Here is a 21177-nt window from a genome sequence, read left to right as displayed (position 1 = left end):
AAAAAGTGAAAATATGCATTTATTTGCAATAACTTTAAAGAAATGTTCATTTCAAGTGCAATTTGTTCTATATGGAGTTAGACAATGTTTACAATCTTAAATTGTATGCCAAATCAATGTTTGCATTTTTAGTGCAACAGTTCCACATTTTAAAGTAGTTACAAGGCACAACAGTAATTTATTTATACGTCTCTAATTTAACAGCAAAGAGGCCCCTTCCAATCATTTTCTATTTTGGCTTTGTTGAAGTCCTTCTTTGTCATCCCCAGACAAGCTGAACAGTACCATCTCCCGAGGTAATAGATTCAACACTTACAGCCAAATGTTTAATACCTCGCGTATTCCCAGAACACATTCTGGAAAGTCTATAGATTCAGTGGTCCCTTTATTAGGTGCAACCCCTTTGCATCTGGAACAGCGTGAATTCAAAATTGTTGATGAAACTGGGAAAGTAGATGGACTGTTCAAGTTAAGTCCAGTTGGAGTTTATTACAGTCAGTACAAGTTTTGGAACTTTTCTGGTTTACAAAAGACCATCACAGACTGCTGTCATTTTGCACATTCTTAAGTTCAAACACTAACAGAATACCTGAGTACTTCTCTGCATGCTTTAGTGTCTAGCAAGCCAAGACCACAGGACTTGGTGTATATAGGATAAATGTATTTTCGTGAATAGGGTGGTGAACCTAATAAAGTGGCAACTGAGTGTAAATATCACAAACAACTCCTTTTGAGCAGTGTCTGTCTGTTATACGTTTAATCGATAGGTATAATAGTCAATCTGATCCCCAAGGTCCTCAGGCTCACTTGGATATATAGAGTTGGAAGTAAATAAAACAAATATGAAACTAGGACATTAAAACACTGGCAGAATTCTTTCATCCACATCCATTCACATAAAGTATGTTTTTTAAGTATCAATACCCTTCTAAGACCACTGTCTTTCTGGATGTTTTACAATGTTTGCGAATAGTTATTTCTGTAAAGAATGTGAATTGAAAGGGATATGGTAATACCTATGTAGATGATGTAGTTTCTCCACTGGTATAATGTGTGGTAGTTGCACATCTCCCTGCGGAATTATGTAGAGCTGATTTGGGCCAGTTTATATTTTTTTTAATGATCTTTTGTGAAAAAACAGATTTTCACATAGGCTTTGTGTTAGCAGTTTAAGAGAGCAAATAGCATAGGGACAGCCTGGTTGAAGTCCTAGTTTTTAATGGTTAGTGCCAGTAGATTGCAGAGGGGTTCACATACAGTTCAGAGGCAAATCATAATGTATACATTTAGCCCAAAAACAAAACATGTACTGTCCGCTTTTTTTAATCCACCCTCTGGTATCTTTCAATACCCATGCTAATATATACAGTATATACGTACACTACCGTTCAAAAGTTTGGGGTCACTTAGAAATGTTCTTGTTTTTGAAAGAAAAGCATTTTTTTGTCCATTAAAATAACATTAAATTGATCAGAAATACAGTGTAGACATTGTTAATGTTGTAAATTACTATTGTAGCTGGAAAGGGCTTCTAGGCAGAGTTGCAAAGAAAAAGCCATATCTCAGACTGGCCAATAAAAAGAAAAGATTAAGATGGGCAAAAGACKACTGACATGGCTTTTTCTTTGCAACTCTGCCTAGAAGGCCAGCATCCCAGAGTCGCCTCTTCACTGTTGACGTTGAGACTGGTGTTTTGCGGGAACTATTTAATGAAGCTGCCAGTTGAGGACTTGTGAGGCGTCTGTTTCTCAAACTAGACACACTAATGTACTTGTCCTCTTGCTCAGTTGTGCACCGGGGCCTCCCACTCCTCTTTCTATTTTGGTTAGAGCCAGTTTGCGCTGTGAAGGGAGTAGTACACAGCGTTGTACGAGARCTTKAGTTTKTTGYCAWTTTCWCGCATGGAATASCRTTCATTTRTCAGAACAAGGATAGACTGATGAGTTTCAGAAGAAAGGTCTTTGTTTCTGGCCATTTTGAGCCTGTAATCAAACCCACAAATGCTGATGCTCCAGAAACTCAACTAGTCTAAAGAAGACCAGTTTTATTGCTTCTTTAATCAGCACAACAGTTTTCAGCTGTGCTAACATAATTACAAAAGGTTTTTCTAATGATCAARTAGCCTTATAAAATTATYAACTTGGATTAGCTAACACACCGTGCCATTGGAAAACAGGAGCGGTGGTTGCTGATAATGGGCCTCTGTACGCCTATGTAGATATCCCATTAAAAATCAGCTACAATAGTGATTTACAACATTAACCATGTCTACACTGTATTTCTGATCCATTTGATGTTATTTTATTGGACAAAAATTTTGCTTTTCTTAAAATTTAAATAAAAACTGAAATGTTTAAGTGACCCCAAACTTTTGAACGGTAGTGTATGTTATGGTTCACTCTTAGTTTCCCTTATCTCCACTGTGGAATGTCCATGTTGATCCTCTTGCTTGTCTTGGTCCTCTTGATCCATCCACCTCTTCTTTGTTAGTCAGGCCTGACCCCTTCATCCTGTAGTTTTTTCCTGTAATCTAATTTAATATGACTGAAGATGCAGAATTTCATGCCATGCCCCTTCTAATAGGGTGTAACAGACTCGTTAGAACTTTGACCACATGCCCTCTATCAAATCAAAACTGGAATTTTTACTCACAACAAAAGTTGTTAAAGTATGCTAGACATTTATATAATAAATCATACCTAGTTTGATGTTTCTGTGACAAACGGTGAATTAGTTATTGATTTATACTGCTTTAAAAGGCATCTTATAGATTTTATGTTTTTATATCAAATCCAATCTGTAATGTTTACTCAAAACAAAGGTTGGGAAAGTATGTTAGACGTTTATAGAATAAATCATACATAGTTTGATGTTTCTGTGACAAACGGTGAATTATTTATTCATACCGCTTTAAAACTGGAATCTTTCCTCAAAATAAAGGTTGTGAAAGTATGCCAGACATTTATAGAATATATCATACCTAGCTTGATGATTCTGTCATAATCAGTGAAAACGTTATTGATTTTTACAATTTTAAATGGCTTTTGGCAAATGTCTGTTGAATGTCTGTTGAATGTGTGAATATAAAACCAACTTTACCTCGGTATATTTGATGTCATTAATGATATATGAATAATTGCACAGGTTTTAAAAGGTGACCAAATTGCGAGATGATTAAGTTAAGAGGACTTGTGTTGTAATCATCATCAGCCAACTATTATTTATATTGACAATTTAATTGAAAAACGTGTACTTGGGTGTAGATGTCTGCAGCACACGTCACTAGTAAACACTTCTGTGTTAGATTATTATGGATCATTTATCTGGGTTTCAGTTTCAACATGACTCTAATTTCTACCGGTTTTCCTCATTATTGTACTCTTAACGGTTAACCTAATACTCTTCAACAACCACGAACCTCGCCTCCATTCAACATTTCTACTATACCGCACTATACTCCACTAGCCTATAGTATAGGTTATCATACTTCAATATGAATTGTAGAATAGTATACTACCAGTACAGTTGAAGTCGGAATTTTATATACACTTAGGTTGGAGTCATTAACTTGTTTTTAAACCACTCCACAAATTTCTTGTTAACAAACTATAGTTTTGGCAAGTCTGTGTCATGCACAAAGTAGATGTCCTAAGTAATTTTTCCAACTATTGTTTACAGATTATTTCACTTATAACTCACTGTGTCACAATTCCAGTGGGTCAGAAGTTTACATACACTAAATTGACTGTGCCTTTAAACAGTTTGGGAAAATTCCAGAAAATGATGGCATAGCTTTAGAAGCTTCTGATAGGCTAATTGACATAATTTGAGTTAATTGGAGAAATCAGCCAAAAAAAGTGTAGACCTCCACAAGTCTGGTTCATCCTTGGGAGCAATTTCCAAACGTCTGAAGGTACCACGTTCATCTGTACAAACAATAGTACGCAAGTATAAACACCATGGGACCACACAGCCGRCATACCGCTCAGGAAGGAGACGCATTCTGTCTCCTTCTATATCGATATAYCCTGAAAGGCCGCTCAGCAAGGAAGAAGCCACTGCTCCAAAACCGCCATAAAAAAGCCAGACTACAGTTTGCAACTGCACATGGGAACAAAGATCGTACCTCTTGGAGAAATGTCCTCTGGTCTGATGAAACAAAAATAGAACTGTTTGGCCATAATGACCATCGTTATTTTTGGAGGAAAAAGGGGGAGGCTTGCAAGCCATAGAACACCATCCCAACCGTGAAGCACAGGGGTGGCAGCATCATGTTGTGGGGGTGCTTTGCTGCAGGAGGGACTGGTGCACTTCACAAAATAGATGGCATCATGAAGGTGGAAAATTATGTGGATGTCTTGATGTTGCTTCAATATATCAGTCAGGAAGTTAAAGCTTAGTCGCAAATGGGTCTTCCAAATGGACAATGACCCCAAGCATACTTCCAAATTTGTGGCAAAATTGCTTAAGGACAACAAAGTCAAGGTAGTGGAGTGGCCATCACAAAGCCCTGACCTCAATCCTATAGAAAATGTGTGGGCAGAACTGAAATAGCGTCTGCGAGCAAGGAGGCCTACAAAACTGACTCAGTTACACCAGCTCTGTCAGGAGGAATGGGCCAATATTCACCCAACTTATTGTGGGAAGCTTGTGGAAGGCTACCAGAAACGCTTGACCCAAGTTAAACAATTTAAAGGCAATGCTACCAAATACTAATTGAGTGTATGTAATCTTCTGTCCCACTGGGAATGTGATGAAAGAAATAAAAGCTGAAATAAATCATTCTCTCTACTATTATTCTAACATTTCACATTCTTAAAATAAAGTTGTGATCCTAACTGATCTAAAACAGGGAATTTTTACTAGGATTAAATGCCAGGAATTGTGAAAAACTGAGTTTAAATGCATTTGTCTAAGGTGTATGTAAACTTCTGACTTCAACTGTATATGCTATGCTTGTGAAATATAATGTATATCATCCCACTTAACTTTATGTCCAYTTTCACCCAACAGTTGATTTCATTTGAGTTTGTGTCACTTGAGCTTCCTGGATTGCTTCCTAGATGTCTTATGTAAGAAGTCTAATTTTCCTTGGATGGAAAGTATTAGTTACAAATGAAACAAGTTAAGTCACTGGTCTTTGCCAAGGGTGTAGGKGAGTTCACAGTGTGTACACCACTCAAGTTGTTTCTTCAGTGTTTCTTTTTCCAGATTCATCAGATAATTTCACTTGCCATTGACCATTCTTTTCGAAAGGATGGATACTGAATTGCTTAACTCAAATTGATTCTAGGAGGCAGCCCTAATCATGAGTTATATAACAGTATACCAGCTGATGGATCTAATAAAAGATGTATGCCTAGTATCTAACGAGAGACAGAGATGGGTACGGAGCGAGTGAGTGAAAGACAGAGAGTGAGAAAAAGAGTGAAACTTAGTCATCTCTCCCACTTCCCATGCTAGCGGTAACAAACACAGGCATAATGGCAGATCCATCCATTCTGATGAGTCCCGTGGCAGTATAGTAAACATGCAAAGTGACCCCAAATATAACAGTCTGGACACATATATACATCATTGTATGTGTTTTCACYCTGTGCTCTGGCTATCTGAATATCTGTAGGACGACCACTATGCTGTTGAACATGCTATTTTAACATCCTTGCGTGTTAAAAACAAGCCAGCGGCAACTTCAGTGGACTACATGAACTCTATTGATCTTGATAGAATACACACACACACACTTTAAAGCAACCTTTTAAATCACAGCAAAGCTACATATGCTTCCTCTTAGAGGGAGGGAGGGGTGGGCAACGGAGAGATGTGAAGGGGTGAGTAAATAAATAAAGGTGATGGAGTGAGTGAATAAATAAAGGTGATGGAGTGAATAAATAAAGCTGGAGTGGTGGAGTGAGTGAATAAAGGTGATGGAGTGAGTGAATAAAGGTGATGGAGTGAATAAATAAATAAAGGTAATGGAGTGAGTGAATAAATAAATAAAGGTGATGGAGTGAGTGAATAAGTAAAGGTGTTTGTTGCTGGAGTTGGTGTTAGTTGTTGACCCAGACCACACTCTCCCCCCTCCCTTCTGGGGAGGATAGATTAATGACTTAATGCAGTTCACGCGCAATCAGATGACACCGCTTTCGGATGTTCTCAGACATTTGCCATGCCTTTGTCCTCTGAGAGTGCATAAAAAGCATGGATTTTGAGGCAGTAGAGGATGTAGATTTTATAGTTATACCGTCACAGGGACTGTGTGTGCATACATTTGTGTATGAATGTAGTTTGGATTTCTGTTGAAATATGTGMAAGTCTAACTGTGTTGCTTAAAATAAGTGTTGTATTTTGTAGGCAGGTGAGTCTGAATCCCGCGTGCGTGCGTGCGTGTATGCATGCGTAAGCAGCTGTTTTTATGTAGTCCATTCAATCTTCCTGGAGGTTTTTATCTTCCTTATTGGACTAGCCATCCATCTCCCAACGTCAAGACTGTTTGAGCAAATGTCCACTTGTAAAATGAGCAGCAGCAATGGAATGAAACCCTAGATCCATTCCCATTTTAGTTTTCTGACAAATGATGTTCTCTCAACGAACCAAGCCATTCTTGTCTCTACTTCTCTTCTCTCTGCCTCTCCTCTCGGCTTTGCTCAGTGGCTCCCAAACTTCTTTGCGACGTGACTCACATAAAGCTTTTCAAGTTATATTGCGACCCACAAATGAACAAAGCCATATTTCTAGCCAACTGCTAAGCTTTAGCCACAAACAGTGGGTTTTGATCCGCCATTTAAAACAGATTAGATTATCATTTGAGCAACATTTTTGGGGTGTTCTAGTTTGTCACTGGTGCCTGTTGACAGTGCCGACTGTCTAGCATAGGTTTCCACTGAAAGGGTGCCTGTACTGCACTGTGCCAGTCTAGGCAGCTGTGCAAACATCCACCTCTCTCCCTGTATTAAGGAAAATGTTAGTGGTGTCTCTCTAGTCTGAATCCCTCCATCCCTTCAACCTGTAACACCAAGAGTGAAGACAGACATATAGACACACACACACACATATTCACCTCAAGCACGGGTGAGTATAGGAGCACACACCACCCTCACACTATCACACTATCTATCAAACTATATATCATCAACGGGGCTGCCATGGAGGCAATAACTTCAAATTCCTCGGCGTACACATCTGAGAAGCCAACCACACGAACACCGTAGTGAAGAAGGCGCGACAGCGACTCCAAAGAAATTCGACATGTCCCCGATGGCCCTCAATGTTGTACAGGAGCACCATCGAGAGCATACTGTCGGGCTGCATCACAGCCTGGTACGGCAACTCCACCGCCGCGGACCGCAAGGCTCTTCAGAGGGTGATATGTGCAGCCGAACGCACCATTGGGTGCACACTGCCTGCCCTACAGGACACCAGGTGTCGCAGGAAGGCCAAGAAGATCATCAGGGACCCCAGCCACCTGAGCCATGACCTGTTCTCCCCGCTTCAATCACTCAGATGTGGGCAGTACAGGAGCATCATGGCAAAAATTGAAAGACTAGCCAACAGTTTCTACCCTCAGACCATCAGGCTGCTGAATAGCTACTACTAGTCAGCTACCTGCTCCCCCCCCTATGGACCCCCCCCTCCCCCCACCTTACTATGGACGTTCTTTCTCCTGCTGCTCCCACTATGGACATTCACTCTGCCTCATCCCAACGACATTCAGCACTTTTTGATGTCTATTTTTTACGCCGCTCAATGGTCATGGTGCTGCTCCCCCTATGGTCATCCCCCCCCCCACCCCTCAACAGTCCTTACTCTGCCTCCACCCGTTGTACATGTATTTATTAATTACTCCCACAGTTATGTACAGTATATAGTTTCTATTTCTATTGTTTATTACCCTCTCTTTTTTTCAATTTCACTTTGTCCTGCTTGTTGGAGCTCGAAGCCTTAGATTTTCACTGTACTCTGCAATCACACCTGCAACCCTGTATATGTGACTTAAGCACTTTGAATCACAATCTCTATCCGTCACATTTTCCGTGACCGGACAAGACTCTTCTGGATGTCAGTTTTTGAGCAAAGATATTTCCAGATTTTCTCAGTATACACAATGACCTTTGTACTAATACATTTGACACAGTTGGTATATTGGGTGCAGAAATGCCAGCAGTCTCCATCTCATTGGGTAATGTCATGTTTTGCTACTCTGTTCTGTTACAGCTAGGTAAAGGAGCCGTGTCCCATGCGTTCACAGAGAAGAGCTGTAGGAAGAAACGACCATGCGAAGTGTGTAGACAGACCATCGACATCCCTGGGGCTTTCTGTAAGGGTGAGTACAGAGTGTAAACACATTCGTACACACACACACACACACCAACTCTCACACGGTTTCTTTTCTCTCTCATTGCAGAGTGCAAGACAGCCGTTCATAAAAAATGTGAAGCCAAGGTAGGTCTTGAGCCATCTTTTAAAGAAAAATTGCTTGTCTAGAGTAAATCTGTTTTGTTTGGTCTACAAGATTCACCATAGAAACCCTAAAATGTTCACATTTTGAAGGGATACTAGCTGGTCCTAGATTTGTTTGCGCTGTCTCGCCATCGACTATGGTTATTTATCCCATAGAAATTGGCAAGGACAAACAAACCTAGGACAAGGCTAGCATGGTCTATAGATGTATCTATAAGAGGGAAGCTGTTAAAAACTACTGGCTATGTTTTTGAAGGATGCCAAGAAATGTTATTACCTCTTGGCATGCTTTGTGAGCAAAGGGCATGTTGTGATACAGTACTGACTACTGTATTACATGCCAAGTGGCCCAAAATGACATTGGATTATGGGCTGAGGTTGCCAACAATTCCTTCCGACACATTTATTGACGATTTAATCATCTGATGTGTACTTTGTGCTGCTAAGTGTAAAGTTTGGTACACACACACACACACACACACACAGCACTTAGAACTAAATTATCAGAGGGGGGCAGCGGTGAGTTGTTGACTGACTGGGTGGACAGACAGTCAAGACAAGCGTTCAGGTTCACTTGCAGCAGTCGGGTTAGATAGGACAAGAAAGCATAGGAAGGACAAATTACTGCTGGCTTCCGCTCTTTAATGAGACAAACTTTATTGCCTGTCTCTCTTTGGGCTTAGTAGTAGCTCACTAGGGGGGCTGGTTGGGATTACCAGGTAGTCCAATGCCAGAAAGGACGGTAAGATTTCTAACCACGTGTGATTTTTAAGTTGCATTCCGATGGATGAAATTATCACACATACCCGGGCGACAACAGGATTGTATTCATTCAATCATCAACAGGATTGTATTCATTTGGCAAACGGGAGAAAATTGATTTAAACAGGGAGTACTACAGGAGCTTGTCCAATAAGAAATTAGGTTTTCCGCCCTGAATAAAATTGAGAATTCAGATCGGCCAAGACTGCCACTGTTGGCTTTTTCCCAGTGTGGGCAAGCCTCAAGCTGCGAGGAGGAGCACAAAGTGGGATGAGCATTAGTGTACGCAGGAAGTTTCCCTGTTTTGTATGATAATGTAATATTGTGGAGTCTACCTTTAACCACTTACTCTAACCATAACCCTAAATGAAGAACAAATATCTTTGGCACTTTTTGTTCATTCTGAAATGGCCACCTAGCAACACCACCACCTGGTATGACATTGAGGGACGAGAAGCACACTAAGCAGCAAGGTGACCATGCTAGAGAGAACAGGTGTGTGTGTGTGTCCCTCATCGTCTTGTCCCGGGTCCCCAGCTTATGCCACATCGTTGTGAAAAATGCCTCTCTACTCTAATTTGTTAAGACAGGTAGCACTCCTGCACAGGAACTACTACAGCATCAAATCCCATTCTGTTGGCTTGCAACCTTGTATTTGACATGCTACCACACACCACCACATTTCACTCTCTCTGTCACATGCGCACAGACCGACACACACGCACTCAAACATAATGGTGTGCCTCTTCAAGCACGCACACACACACACTCAAAATATAATGGCGTGTGACTCCACACCAGCTGTTGTGTCTAACTCACCATGCATTAAAAGAGGATTATATATTTTGGTACTCCTCCTCTGTGGTATTATAGTAACGGTAGTATGACCAAAAACAACAGCGGCTCGTGACACGGAGAGGAGTGGAGCGCGCATCACGGTGAGTAATGATCAATATGAAAAGGACACTAAGTAGGTAAATATAGAAATAACGGGCGTTCTCGGGATGCCGGTGAGGGAGCGATTGAAGGCGAGCGCAAATAAGTGTGTGGCAGCTGGAGACGGAGGGTGTGAGAGAGAGAGAGAGAATGATTTGACAGCTCCAATCTGGGAGTATACATAAATACATGAAGGACACGAGACAAGGCTACAAATGTTGTTTAAAAGCTTCACAGCACGCTATCTCTCTGCTCCTCTTTCACTCTCCCTTTCTCTCCCTCCTCTCTTACCATTGCTCTCTGTACCTGTCAATAAACATTTGTTTTATAGGCATGACTGAATGTAGTGGTACCCTACCAATGGGAGACACAGTTATTATGATCATGCTAGTTAAATTCTTATTTTTRTATTTGTATTTTTACTTCCAATGGCATCATGAATAAGACAATAACCCCAAAATCCACYAAGAAATGTCTCCGGACTTGAACCCCATTGAAAACCTGTGGTTTGAATTGAAGAGGCACAGATGAATATAAAGGATCTGGAAAGATTGTATAAGGAAATGGTGTAAGATCCATCCCAATTTGTTGTCCAATCTCATAAAACCTTTTAGGAGTGGCCAATGGTGTGGTTTTAAAGGCCCTCCTCTTGGTCTCGGTGACAACATTTTGCTGTTTTATAGTTAATTTCCCGAAATTCTACACATTTTGCCATTGGGCCGAGAGAAAAATTGCAGTTTCTAAGCAAATTTCCTTCAATTACACACATTTTTCCATGGGGTTGAGAAAAATGTACAGTTWTAAAGCAAATTTCCTTCAATTATACACCATTTCTCATGGCTTATGCCTTGTTCTTATGCTATCTGACTGACTCAAACATAACAAAATCATTGGGGGTGATTATTCTCAAGGATGATTAAAATCAAATCCAATTTTATTTGTCACATACACATGGTTAGCAGATGTTAATGCGAGTGTAGCGAAATGCTTGTGCTTCTAGTTCCGACCATGCAGTAATATCTAACAAGTAATCTAACCTAACAATTTCACAACAACTACCTTATACACACAAGTGTAAAGGAATGAATAAGAATATGTACAGAAAAATATATGAATGAGCGATGGCCGAACGGCATAGYCAAGATGCAGTAGATGGTATAGAGTACAGTATATACATATGAGATGAGTAATGTAGGGTATGTAAACATTATATAAAGTGGCTTTGTTTAAAATATATTGCTCCACTATCTTTTATACATACTTTATATCTGGTTTAAGCTTGCACCGAGAATGTTTTACCATCCCGAAGATTATACAAATTATTTTAAAAAACAATTATAATGTTGTGGTAYCCATGATTTAGCAGCTAAATGCATATAGTCTTTTTTGCTCATCTTTATCAAGGGATRCAATAATTCCAGACCCCACTGTAGATATTAAACAGTGTTGGGCTCAGATTGCTGCCCTGAGTGACCCCCCTCACCACTGTGTGAAAAAAAAGAGTTTTTTCTTAACAAATTTTAACACAACATTTATTTTCAATGTTGTGTTGTGTTATGATTTAATAACGTCACAGGTTCTTCCTCCAACTCCACTTTGGATGAGTTTGAGGAAGTCCTTTATGCTGGATGGAATCGAATGCCTTTTTGAAGTCAATAAAACAGGCAAATATTTTACCCTTGGTGGACTGATAAACATGTTTTTTAATAAGGGTGTAGATGTGGTCAGATGTTTGTTTTGGTAAGAAGCCACTTAAAACACTTTTTGTTGAGGAAGGTCTGTATTCTCATATTTATTATTCTATATTTCTATATTATTTATTCTTTATTCTATATTTCTGGAAAGTATCCTACATTCAACACTGGGTTGAATAGCTTGAGCATGGCTTCCTGCAGATTTTCTTCATCTTATTGCAGATGGTGTCTGGCCCACAGGCTTTACCGCACTTTGGTTTTCTCTTTCAGCTCTGTTATTGTGATGGGTATGTCTAATGGGTTTTGTTGGTCTTTAACTGTTCTTTCTACATTTTTTTTTTAAATTATCAAGTAATTTGATCTGAGTCTCGTTACATTTCGGCCATTCTGGATTTTCATATCGTTTTCATAGTAGTTCAGTTCAATTTGCTTTATTGGTTTTTCCAGATGTTGCCATTTCGAATGGGGTTTTTCTGATGTGAGGCATTAAGCTCTCCCCAAAGTTCTCTCTCTCTCTCTCTCTCTCTCGGGCTCTCTCTCATCAATTCTGCCTCTTCATCTCTCCCTCCCTCTACCAGTGTCTCGTCCCAGGGCAGTGAAGAGGGCGTCAGAAACCAGAGCCCTTTGACTCTGGACTGGTGCCCAGGGTGTGTCTGTGTGTGTGGGTGTACTGTCACAGCTGGACTGTGTGTGTGTGTGTCTGTGTCTGTGAAAGAGGGAGGTAGAAGAGTACTGTATCGCGTGTGTTGCAGTCAGAGAGAAAGAGAGGGATAGAGAGAAAGCGGGACTGTATCACCATCTCTCTACAGAGAGGCTTGTCGGTGACAGAGGTTGAAGAGAACGAGCGAGGGGGAACTGAAGCGCCTGGCTGAAAGGTAAAACTATTTCAGTGGTTCATTCATGATATTGAGTAGTCCTGAGTTTATAGTGGGCACAGAAGGGAAAGATTATACTCTGAGTCTTCCCTTCTCTGTGTTTGTTGTTGGTAGAGCAATATATTGATATTGAACCCTTATCTATTCGATATGAAGGCTGGCAGAAGTGCCTAGAAGAGAGTATGGACTATTGAGTATATAGATTGAGCATTGCTGTACATCACACAGCAAAACTGGGCATGGGAGAAAGCGCTAGGGAAGCGTACCTCAGACGTGTGTGTAGAAGGTTCTGTTTGGGAGGACGCATAAGAAACAGAATGGCTGGGAAACAGTCAGCTGCCCTAACATCTGTGAACCAACTGCTTCTGGTCATGTGAGCTACAGATTATCATGATACACACACTTTGTCAGCCGTTCAAGTAATGCACTGCTCTGTTGACAAATGAATTGAGGTAGAGATTACAGTGGTATGTTACGCTATTATGTGATAATGGATGGATAGATTTTTGGGGTGTTTATAGAAGCGTCAAAAACATCACCTAGTTTTGGAGTTGGTTCCATTTTTCATACTTAAGTACTTTGTGGACTATGAATGTGGATTGCACCTTGCAATGACCTGCTTTCTACATGTATTATACAATAGATTTTAATGTATTATTTAAGAAAAATACCAGGGCGATATATATAAGTAGTAGCAGAGTGTCTTGGTTGGGGTGAAATTCYCTCATGTGGAATACTGTACCTTGTGCAGCATGTCAAAGACACAGACATGAGTGGATGTTATAGCGACCACTACAATTAAGGTTATATCGATTACGAGACCGAAATAGTTCTGTCAATGCAGATTACAGCTCTCTAGTGCTCGAGCTCAATAGCAGAGGAGGTGAAGTGGATTTGTTTAATTAGAAAGGACACGCAGCCTTAGATCCTAGTGTCAAGGCAATGGCCTGGATAAACGTCACGGTGTTGAGCTTGTTGGTAACAGTGTGGAGTCATCACCGTCACAGAATTGTCACTGTCATCTCTGGCACTATTCCAGCTGCAGCCTCTGGGGTGTACACTGGTGGACGCTGCATGCACCACCATAGTGTGTTAATGGCTTAAGCTCTCTACCCGCTGAGTACGGAAGCAATAAAGGCAGAATGCGTGCATGCGCGTGTGCGTGCACACACAAGTATGTGTGTTTATATTTACCGAGTGTTTTTTAATTTCCTGTGTAGCTGAGCTGGAAGATACAGACAACAATAGCTATCTAATGTTACAGGGATTATAGGGTTTCTATTTTCTGTGCTGTGGCCATGTCAATGCCTCTGGTACCACTGAGGCTTATAGGGTTTTGTAGGGTTTAATTCATTTTCATGAATCCTACATAGCAGCTTTTGCCTATGAAGTTGACTACACTAGTTATAGGAATATCCAGAAGCATAAAAGGGTTAAAGAGCGACACGTTGGTGTGTAACGGACATGACATAGCACGGTCTGTACACTTTGTCATAGCCGTTACGAGAAAGGCAAGTAGAGATCTGAGTTGACGGATGAACAAACCAACAAATGACCTGATGAGCGCTCAGAGCAGGATCTAAAATAAGGAGGTCTATCAAAATAGCTCGCGAAATCTGTCTGCTCTCGATGGTTGGAAGGCATTATCAGCTGTTGATTTGCCCCCCCCCCCCCCCAAGTGCTCACTCACTAGCTCACTCCCTGTCTCGCTCTTACTCTCTCCCCCTCTCATTTTCTCTCATTATTTCTCTCTGGCTCGACCCCGAGGTCTCCCCTCTACTTTTACCCAATCTTGCTCTCTTGCCTTCTCCCCCAAGCTTTCTCTCCCTCCCTGCTCTGTGCGCCCAGTTCCCTCTCCAATCTCTCTCCTCCCCCATGCCTCTTACTCTCCCCCGACCTCTTGCACATTATCTTAATCTCTGTCTTTTGTCATCTCATTATGGTAGTTTTTATTCGGGGKAAGGGTTGTGGGGGTAGGGGTACATGCTTGTGTCCCATGGCGGGCAAGACTGTGGTTAGTCTAAATATTACTGTAGCCCCTCTACATAAGATCCTACGGGACAGACGGACAGACAGACAGGCGGAGATTAATACTTATTTAGCCACAGCAACACAGCTCCTAAATCTAGCCTGTGTTCTTGATGAAATGTTGGCGTTGTCTGAAACGAAAGTCTCTTTAACTCAGTTAGACATTGGCTAGAGAAGTGAAGATGCTTGAGAGGGTTACCAAGTGTCATTTTTCTGAACTGCTGACATAAAGAATATTCTCAGCTCAATATTCTCAGGGTTTTGGTTGGTTACTCACTTCTTCCTCCTCTCTCTTCCCTCTCTTTTACCTTGGCAACTGGAAGTTATGTCAGTTCTGTCTTGGATGACAGTCAGAATTAGTTTTCTCCCACTGACTCAGAATTCCCAGCCACTTTCTTGATTTTGCCTTCGCCTTCCTGCTACTGAGAGACCTGGTCCAAAAAAAGCACCACATAAAGTTACAGCCAATGACCATTATGAATAACCCAATAGTCCATTTACCAAAAAAAAAGGGTCACTCAAATGTGACAGTGGAAATTCCTCCCTGACAGCCAAGGCATCTGGATCTGGGGGTAACAGTTCCTCTAGAGCTCAGGAAGGCAGTAGCAATTAGCCATCCCCTACATCTCTAATTCTCTAATGATTGCCTCGCCTGGTTCACCAACTACTTCTCTGATCGAGTTCAGTGTGTCAAATCGGAGGGTCTGTTGTCCCGTGCCATCTGCAGTCTCCATGGGGGTGCCACAGGGTTCAATTCTTGGACGCCTCTCTTCTCTGTATACATCAATGATGTCGCTCTTGCTGCTGGTGATTCTCTGACCACCTCTACGCAGACGACACTATTCTGTATACTTCTGGCCCTTCTTTTGACACTGTGTTAACAACCTCCAGGCGAGCTTCAATGCCATACAACTCTCCTTCCGTGGCCTCCAATTGCTCTTAAATACAAGTAAACTAAATGCATGCTCTCAACCGATCGCTGCTCACCTGCCCGCCTGTCCAACATCACTACTCTGGACGGCTCTGACCTAGAATATGTGGACAACTACAAATACCTAGGTGTCTGGTTAGACTGTAAACTCTCCTTCCAGACTCACATCAAACATCTCCAATCCAAAGTTAAATCTAGAATTGGCTTCCTATTCCGCAACAAAGCATCCTTCACTCATGCTGCCAAACATACCCTTGTTAAACTGACCATCCTACCAATCCTCGACTTCGTGATGTCATTTACAAAATAGCCTCCAAAACCCTACTCAATAAATTGGAATGCAGTCATCACAGTGCCATCCGTTTTGTCACCAAAGCCCATATACTACCACACCACTGCGACCTGTACACTCTCGTTGGCTGGCCCTCTGCTTCATACTCGTCGCCAAAACCCACTGGTTCCAGGTCATGCTACAAGACCCTGTCTAGGTACAAGTCTCCCCCTTATCGTTGCAGCTCGCTGGTCACCATAGCAACACTACCTGTAGCCACGCGCTCCCGCAGCAGTTTATCTCTCTGGTACCCCCAAAACCAATTCTTCTTTGGCCGCTCTTCCTTCCAGTTCTCTGCCTGCCAATGACTGGAACGAACTCACACCAAAAATTCTCTGAAACTGAAACACTTATCTCCCTCACTAGCTTTTAAGCACAGCTGTCCCGAGCAGTCTCATAGTTACTGCACCTGTACATAGCCCATCTATAAATTTAGCCCAAACAACTACCCTCTTTAACCTACTGTATTTATTTATTTATTTGCTTCCTTGCCACCCCATATATGTCTGTCTCTAACTTTGCGCTTCTTCCACTGCAACCAACATGTCCAGTGTTTTTAGTTTTATTTTACTTGCTGTGTTGTATTTACTTCGCCACCATGGCCTTTTATATTTATTATTTATACATATATTTGTTTGGCACTTCACCTCCCTTATCTCACCTCAACTTGCTCACTATTGTATATAGATCTTTCTTTTTTTTTTTTTCACTGTATCATTGACTATATGTTTGTTTTACTCCATGTGTAACTATGTGTTGTATGTGTCGAACTGCTTTGCTTTATCTTGGCCAGGTCGCAATTGTAAATGAGAACGTGTTCTCAATTTGCCTACCTGGTTAAATAAAGGTTAAATAAATAAATAAAATAAAATCTAGTTAGTCTGATGTTTGGTGTCAATTCGAGCAACAAGGCATCATCCTGAAAATGTTGGCAGTCCTACAGTGCATTCGGAAAGTATTCAGACCCCTTCACTTTTTCCACATTTTGTTACGTTACAGCCTTACATACTGACCACACTGCTCGCGTTGCAAAATATATGTACACATGTTATTCAATCATTGCACCCACACTGCTCGCGCACGTCAACGYGCGTCTGCGTAGCCAGGCGCTAAAATAGAACTTGGTTCTATTTGTGACGCTCGACACGCTGTAAGTCCTGCCTCTCCCATCTCCTCATTGGTTTTTAGGAGCATATACCCACGTGGGTGATTGAAATTATGACACCTCAAATGTGGGGCTCTATAGGCTAGGATATTGAGATGAGTGAGCAACACTTTGCTCTCATACAGTCACACACAGTATCTGCACATGTGCACAGGTTTGCTTCACGCTGTTCACGGCGTGGTAGCCAGGGCACCAGGGCCTGGCGCTTCACCACTCTTAGTTGTTGCGGAAATTTACKCCCTATGCTGTTTACTTTCTCCATCTACTTCGTACTGTATCTTTGAGTCTACCTTTTGAGTCTGCCTTTAAATCACACAACTCATGGCCTTTATAACCTATTGTCTAGTTAGGCTATAACACAGAACATATGTTTTGTGATAACTGTACGATGATTGAAATTGTTGAGGATCCCAATTTTGTTTTAAACATTTTAACGTTCACACCCCTAATCTCTACCATCACTTTTATAATGGCATCTTTGAGCATGATTAGTTAATGTCTCAGTAGAACACATAAAAATGTAAATGATGAAWTWTWTTTTTTTAAATCTCTCATTCTATTATATTACATTTCCGTTTATCTCATATTGTTTCATCTTTCTCTTATATCCTGTTCAACCCCCACACAACCTCTCTTCCCTTTTTTTCTCTCGTCTTTGATTCTGACTTTCTCAATATCCCGACCTCTCTCTATCGCTCTCATATTCTGTTCATCTCTGTTTCTCTCTTTTCATCCTAGGGCAGTGGAGTGGGTGAAGTGCTGTGATCTGTGGCTAGGGCTGTTAGTGTCTAATGATGGTGTTTGAAAGAGCTGCAGCGGTTCCCTTAGCCCAGCAGTAAACAATCAGGCACAGTCCTCTCTCCTCTCTCTCTGGCTGCCGTTTTATGATCCCATAACCTATTGTGTATGTTTCTTTGCGTTATTTTGTACATAATGTTTCTACCACCATGTCTTATGACCGAAAAGAGCTTCTAAATATTAGGACAGTGATTACTCACCCCGTACTGGAGGAATACTTTTCTTCAACTAGTCGGACGGGAAGGATTTACTTCAGACGCCCGACAAGGCCCTCATCCCCGTAATTCGCAGGAGAAAGAGACTGAGGTATCATGGACGAAGATCCGGGTGCCTTGTTAGGATCCGTCGTCGGGAGGCTAATCTACCTTTACCATCAGTCCTATTAGCCAACGTACAATCAATCGATAATAAAATAGACYGACTACGATCACAAACAAAAAGTAAAGCAGGAAGCACCAGTGACTCGGTCAATAAGAAAGTGGTCAGATGAAGCAGATGCTAAGCTACAGGACTGTTTTGCTAGCACAGACTGGAATATGTTCCGGGATTCTTCTGATGACATTGAGGAGTACACCACATCAGTCACTGGCTTCATCAATAAGTGCATTGATGATGTCGTCCCCACAGTGACTGTACGTACAGTGGAAGTCGGAAGTTTACATACACCTTAGCCTAATACATTTAAACTCAGTTTTTCACAATTCCTGACATTTAATCCTAGTAAAAAATGCCCTGTCTTAGGTCAGTTAGGATCACCACTTTATTTTAAGAATGTAAGAATAATAGTATTGAGAATTATTTATTTTATTTTTATTTATCACATTCCCAGTGGGTCAGAAGTTTACATACACTCAATTAGTATTTGGTAGCATTGCCTTTAAATTGTTTAAATTGTCCTCCGATGAACCATCAAACAGGCAAAGCGTCAATACAGGACTAAAATTGAATCGTACTACACRGGCTCCGACGCTCGTCGGATGTGGCAGGGCTTGCAAACTATTAGACTACAAAGGGAAGCACAGCCGAGAGCTGCCCAGTGACACAAGCCTACCAGACGAGCTAAATTACTTCTATGCTCGCTTCGAGGCAAGTAACACTGAAGCATGCATGAGAGCATTAGCTGTTCCAGACGACTGTGTGATCACGCTCTCCGTAGCCGATGTGAGTAAGACCTTTAAACAAGTCAACATTCACAAGGCCTCAGGGACAGACAGATTACCAGGACAGGTACTCCGAGCATGCYCTGATCAACTGGCAAGTGTCTTCACTGACATTTTCAACCTGTCCGAGTCTGTAATACCAACATGTTCCAAGCAGACCACCATAGTCCCTGTGCCCAAGAACACTAAGGTGTAACCTGCCTAAATGACTACCGACCCGTAGCACTCACATCTGTAGCCATGAAGTGCTTTAAAAGGCTGGTCATGGCTCACATCAACACCACTATCCCAGAAACCCTAGACCCACTCCAATTTGCATACCGCCCCAACAGATCCACAGATGATGCAATCTTTATTGCACTCCACACTGTTCTTTCACACCTCCACACTGTTCTTTCACACCTGTCAATGAATGCCATTCATTGACTACAGCTCAGCATTCAACACCATAGTGCCCTCAAATCTCATCAATAAACTAAGGACCCTGGGACTAAACACCTCCCTCTGCAACTGGATGCTGGAATTCCTGACGGGAAGCCCCCAGGTGGTAAGGGTAGGTAACAACACATCCGCCACGCTGATCCTCAACACGGGGGCCCCTCAGGGGTGCGTGCTCAGTCCCATCCTGTACTCCCTGTTCACTCATGACTACATGGCCAGGCACGACTCCAACACCATCATTAAGTTTGCCGATGACACAACAGTGGTAGGCCTGATCACCGACAATGACGAGACAGCCTATAGGGAGGAGGTCAGATCAAGATAAAGGAGATGATTGTGGACTACAGGAAAAGGAGGACCGAGCACACGCCCCCATTCTCATCAACGAGGCTGTGTAGGAGCAGGTTGAGAGCTTCAAATTCCTAGGTGTCCACATCATGCGGTACCAGAGCACCAAGTCTAGGTCCAAGAGGCTTCTAAACAGCTATTACCCCCAAGCCATAGACTCCTGAATTTCTAATCAAATGGCTACCCAGACTATTTGCATTGCCCCCACCCTTAATTTTACGCTGTTGKTATGCTCTGTTTATTATCTATGCATAGTCACTTTAATAACTCTACCTACATGTACTTATTACGTCAGTTACCCCGACTAACCAGTGCCCCTGCACATTGACTCTGGACCGGTACTCCCTGTATATAGCTTCGCTATTGTTATTTTACAGCTGCTSTTTAATTATTTGTTACTTTTATTTCTTATTTTTTTAAGGTATTTTTTCATAACTGCATTGTTGGTTAAGGGCACATAAGTAAGCATTTCACTAAGGTCTACACCTGTTGTATTCGGAGCATGTGACAAATAACATTTTATTTTATGTTTTGGGTATGCTTGTAATTATTAAGGACTAGGGAGTTTTTCAGGATTAAAAAAAAGAAACAGAATGGAACTAAACACAGGCAAAATCCTATAGGAAAACGTGGTTGTCTGCTTTCCAKCAGACACTGGGAAATGAATTCACCTTTCAACAGGACAATAACCTAAAACACAAGTCCAAAACTACACTGGAGTTGCTTACCAAGAAGACAGTAAATGTTCCTGAGTGGCCGAGTTAGTTTGACTAAAATCTACTTGAAAGTCTATGGCAAGACCTGAAAATGGTTGTCTAACAATGATCCAACAACCAATTTGACAACCAATCRGGGTGTGAAAAGCTCTTAGAGACTTACCCAGAAAGACTCACAGCTGTAATTGCTGCCAAAGGTGCTTCTACAAATTATTGACTCAGGGATGTGAATACTTATGTAAATTAGATATATCTGTATTTCATTTTTAATAAATGTGCAAACATTTCTAAAAACATGTTTTCACTTTGTCATTATGGGGTATTGTGTGTAGAGCGGTGAGAAAAATAATCCATGTAATCATCCATTTTGAATTCAGACTAACACAATAAAATGTGAAATAAGTCAAGGAGTAAGAACACTTTCTGGCAGTGTATAATGGATAAAATATATTTTRCCCCTCATCATTCTACACACAATAGCCCATAATGACAAAGCCAACAATGGTTATTAAAAAGAAAAGCTGAAATATCA

General features: G+C 41.4%; 1 protein-coding gene across 5 annotated transcripts in view; it reads left to right on the top strand.

Moving 5' to 3' along the window:
* The window catches only part of LOC111962208 (tensin-2), a 77757-nt gene that overhangs the window by 10059 nt on the left and 46521 nt on the right, over positions 1-21177 (top strand). For 4 of the 5 annotated variants that reach the window (XM_023985126.2, XM_023985135.2, XM_023985119.2 and 1 more), the window contains exons 2-3: positions 8215-8323; positions 8405-8442. In XM_023985126.2, coding sequence (XP_023840894.1) covers positions 8215-8323; positions 8405-8442 — 147 coding nt within the window. Of the gene's footprint in view, positions 1-8214; positions 8324-8404; positions 8443-12531; positions 12728-21177 lie in introns of those variants that run through there. The other variant, XM_023985150.2, reaches the window with a different exon arrangement.

The sequence above is a fragment of the Salvelinus sp. IW2-2015 genome, linkage group LG1 (genome assembly GCF_002910315.2).
Source record: "Salvelinus sp. IW2-2015 linkage group LG1, ASM291031v2, whole genome shotgun sequence".
NCBI lineage: Eukaryota > Metazoa > Chordata > Actinopteri > Salmoniformes > Salmonidae > Salvelinus > Salvelinus sp. IW2-2015.
This window is presented reverse-complemented; position numbering and strand designations above follow the sequence as displayed.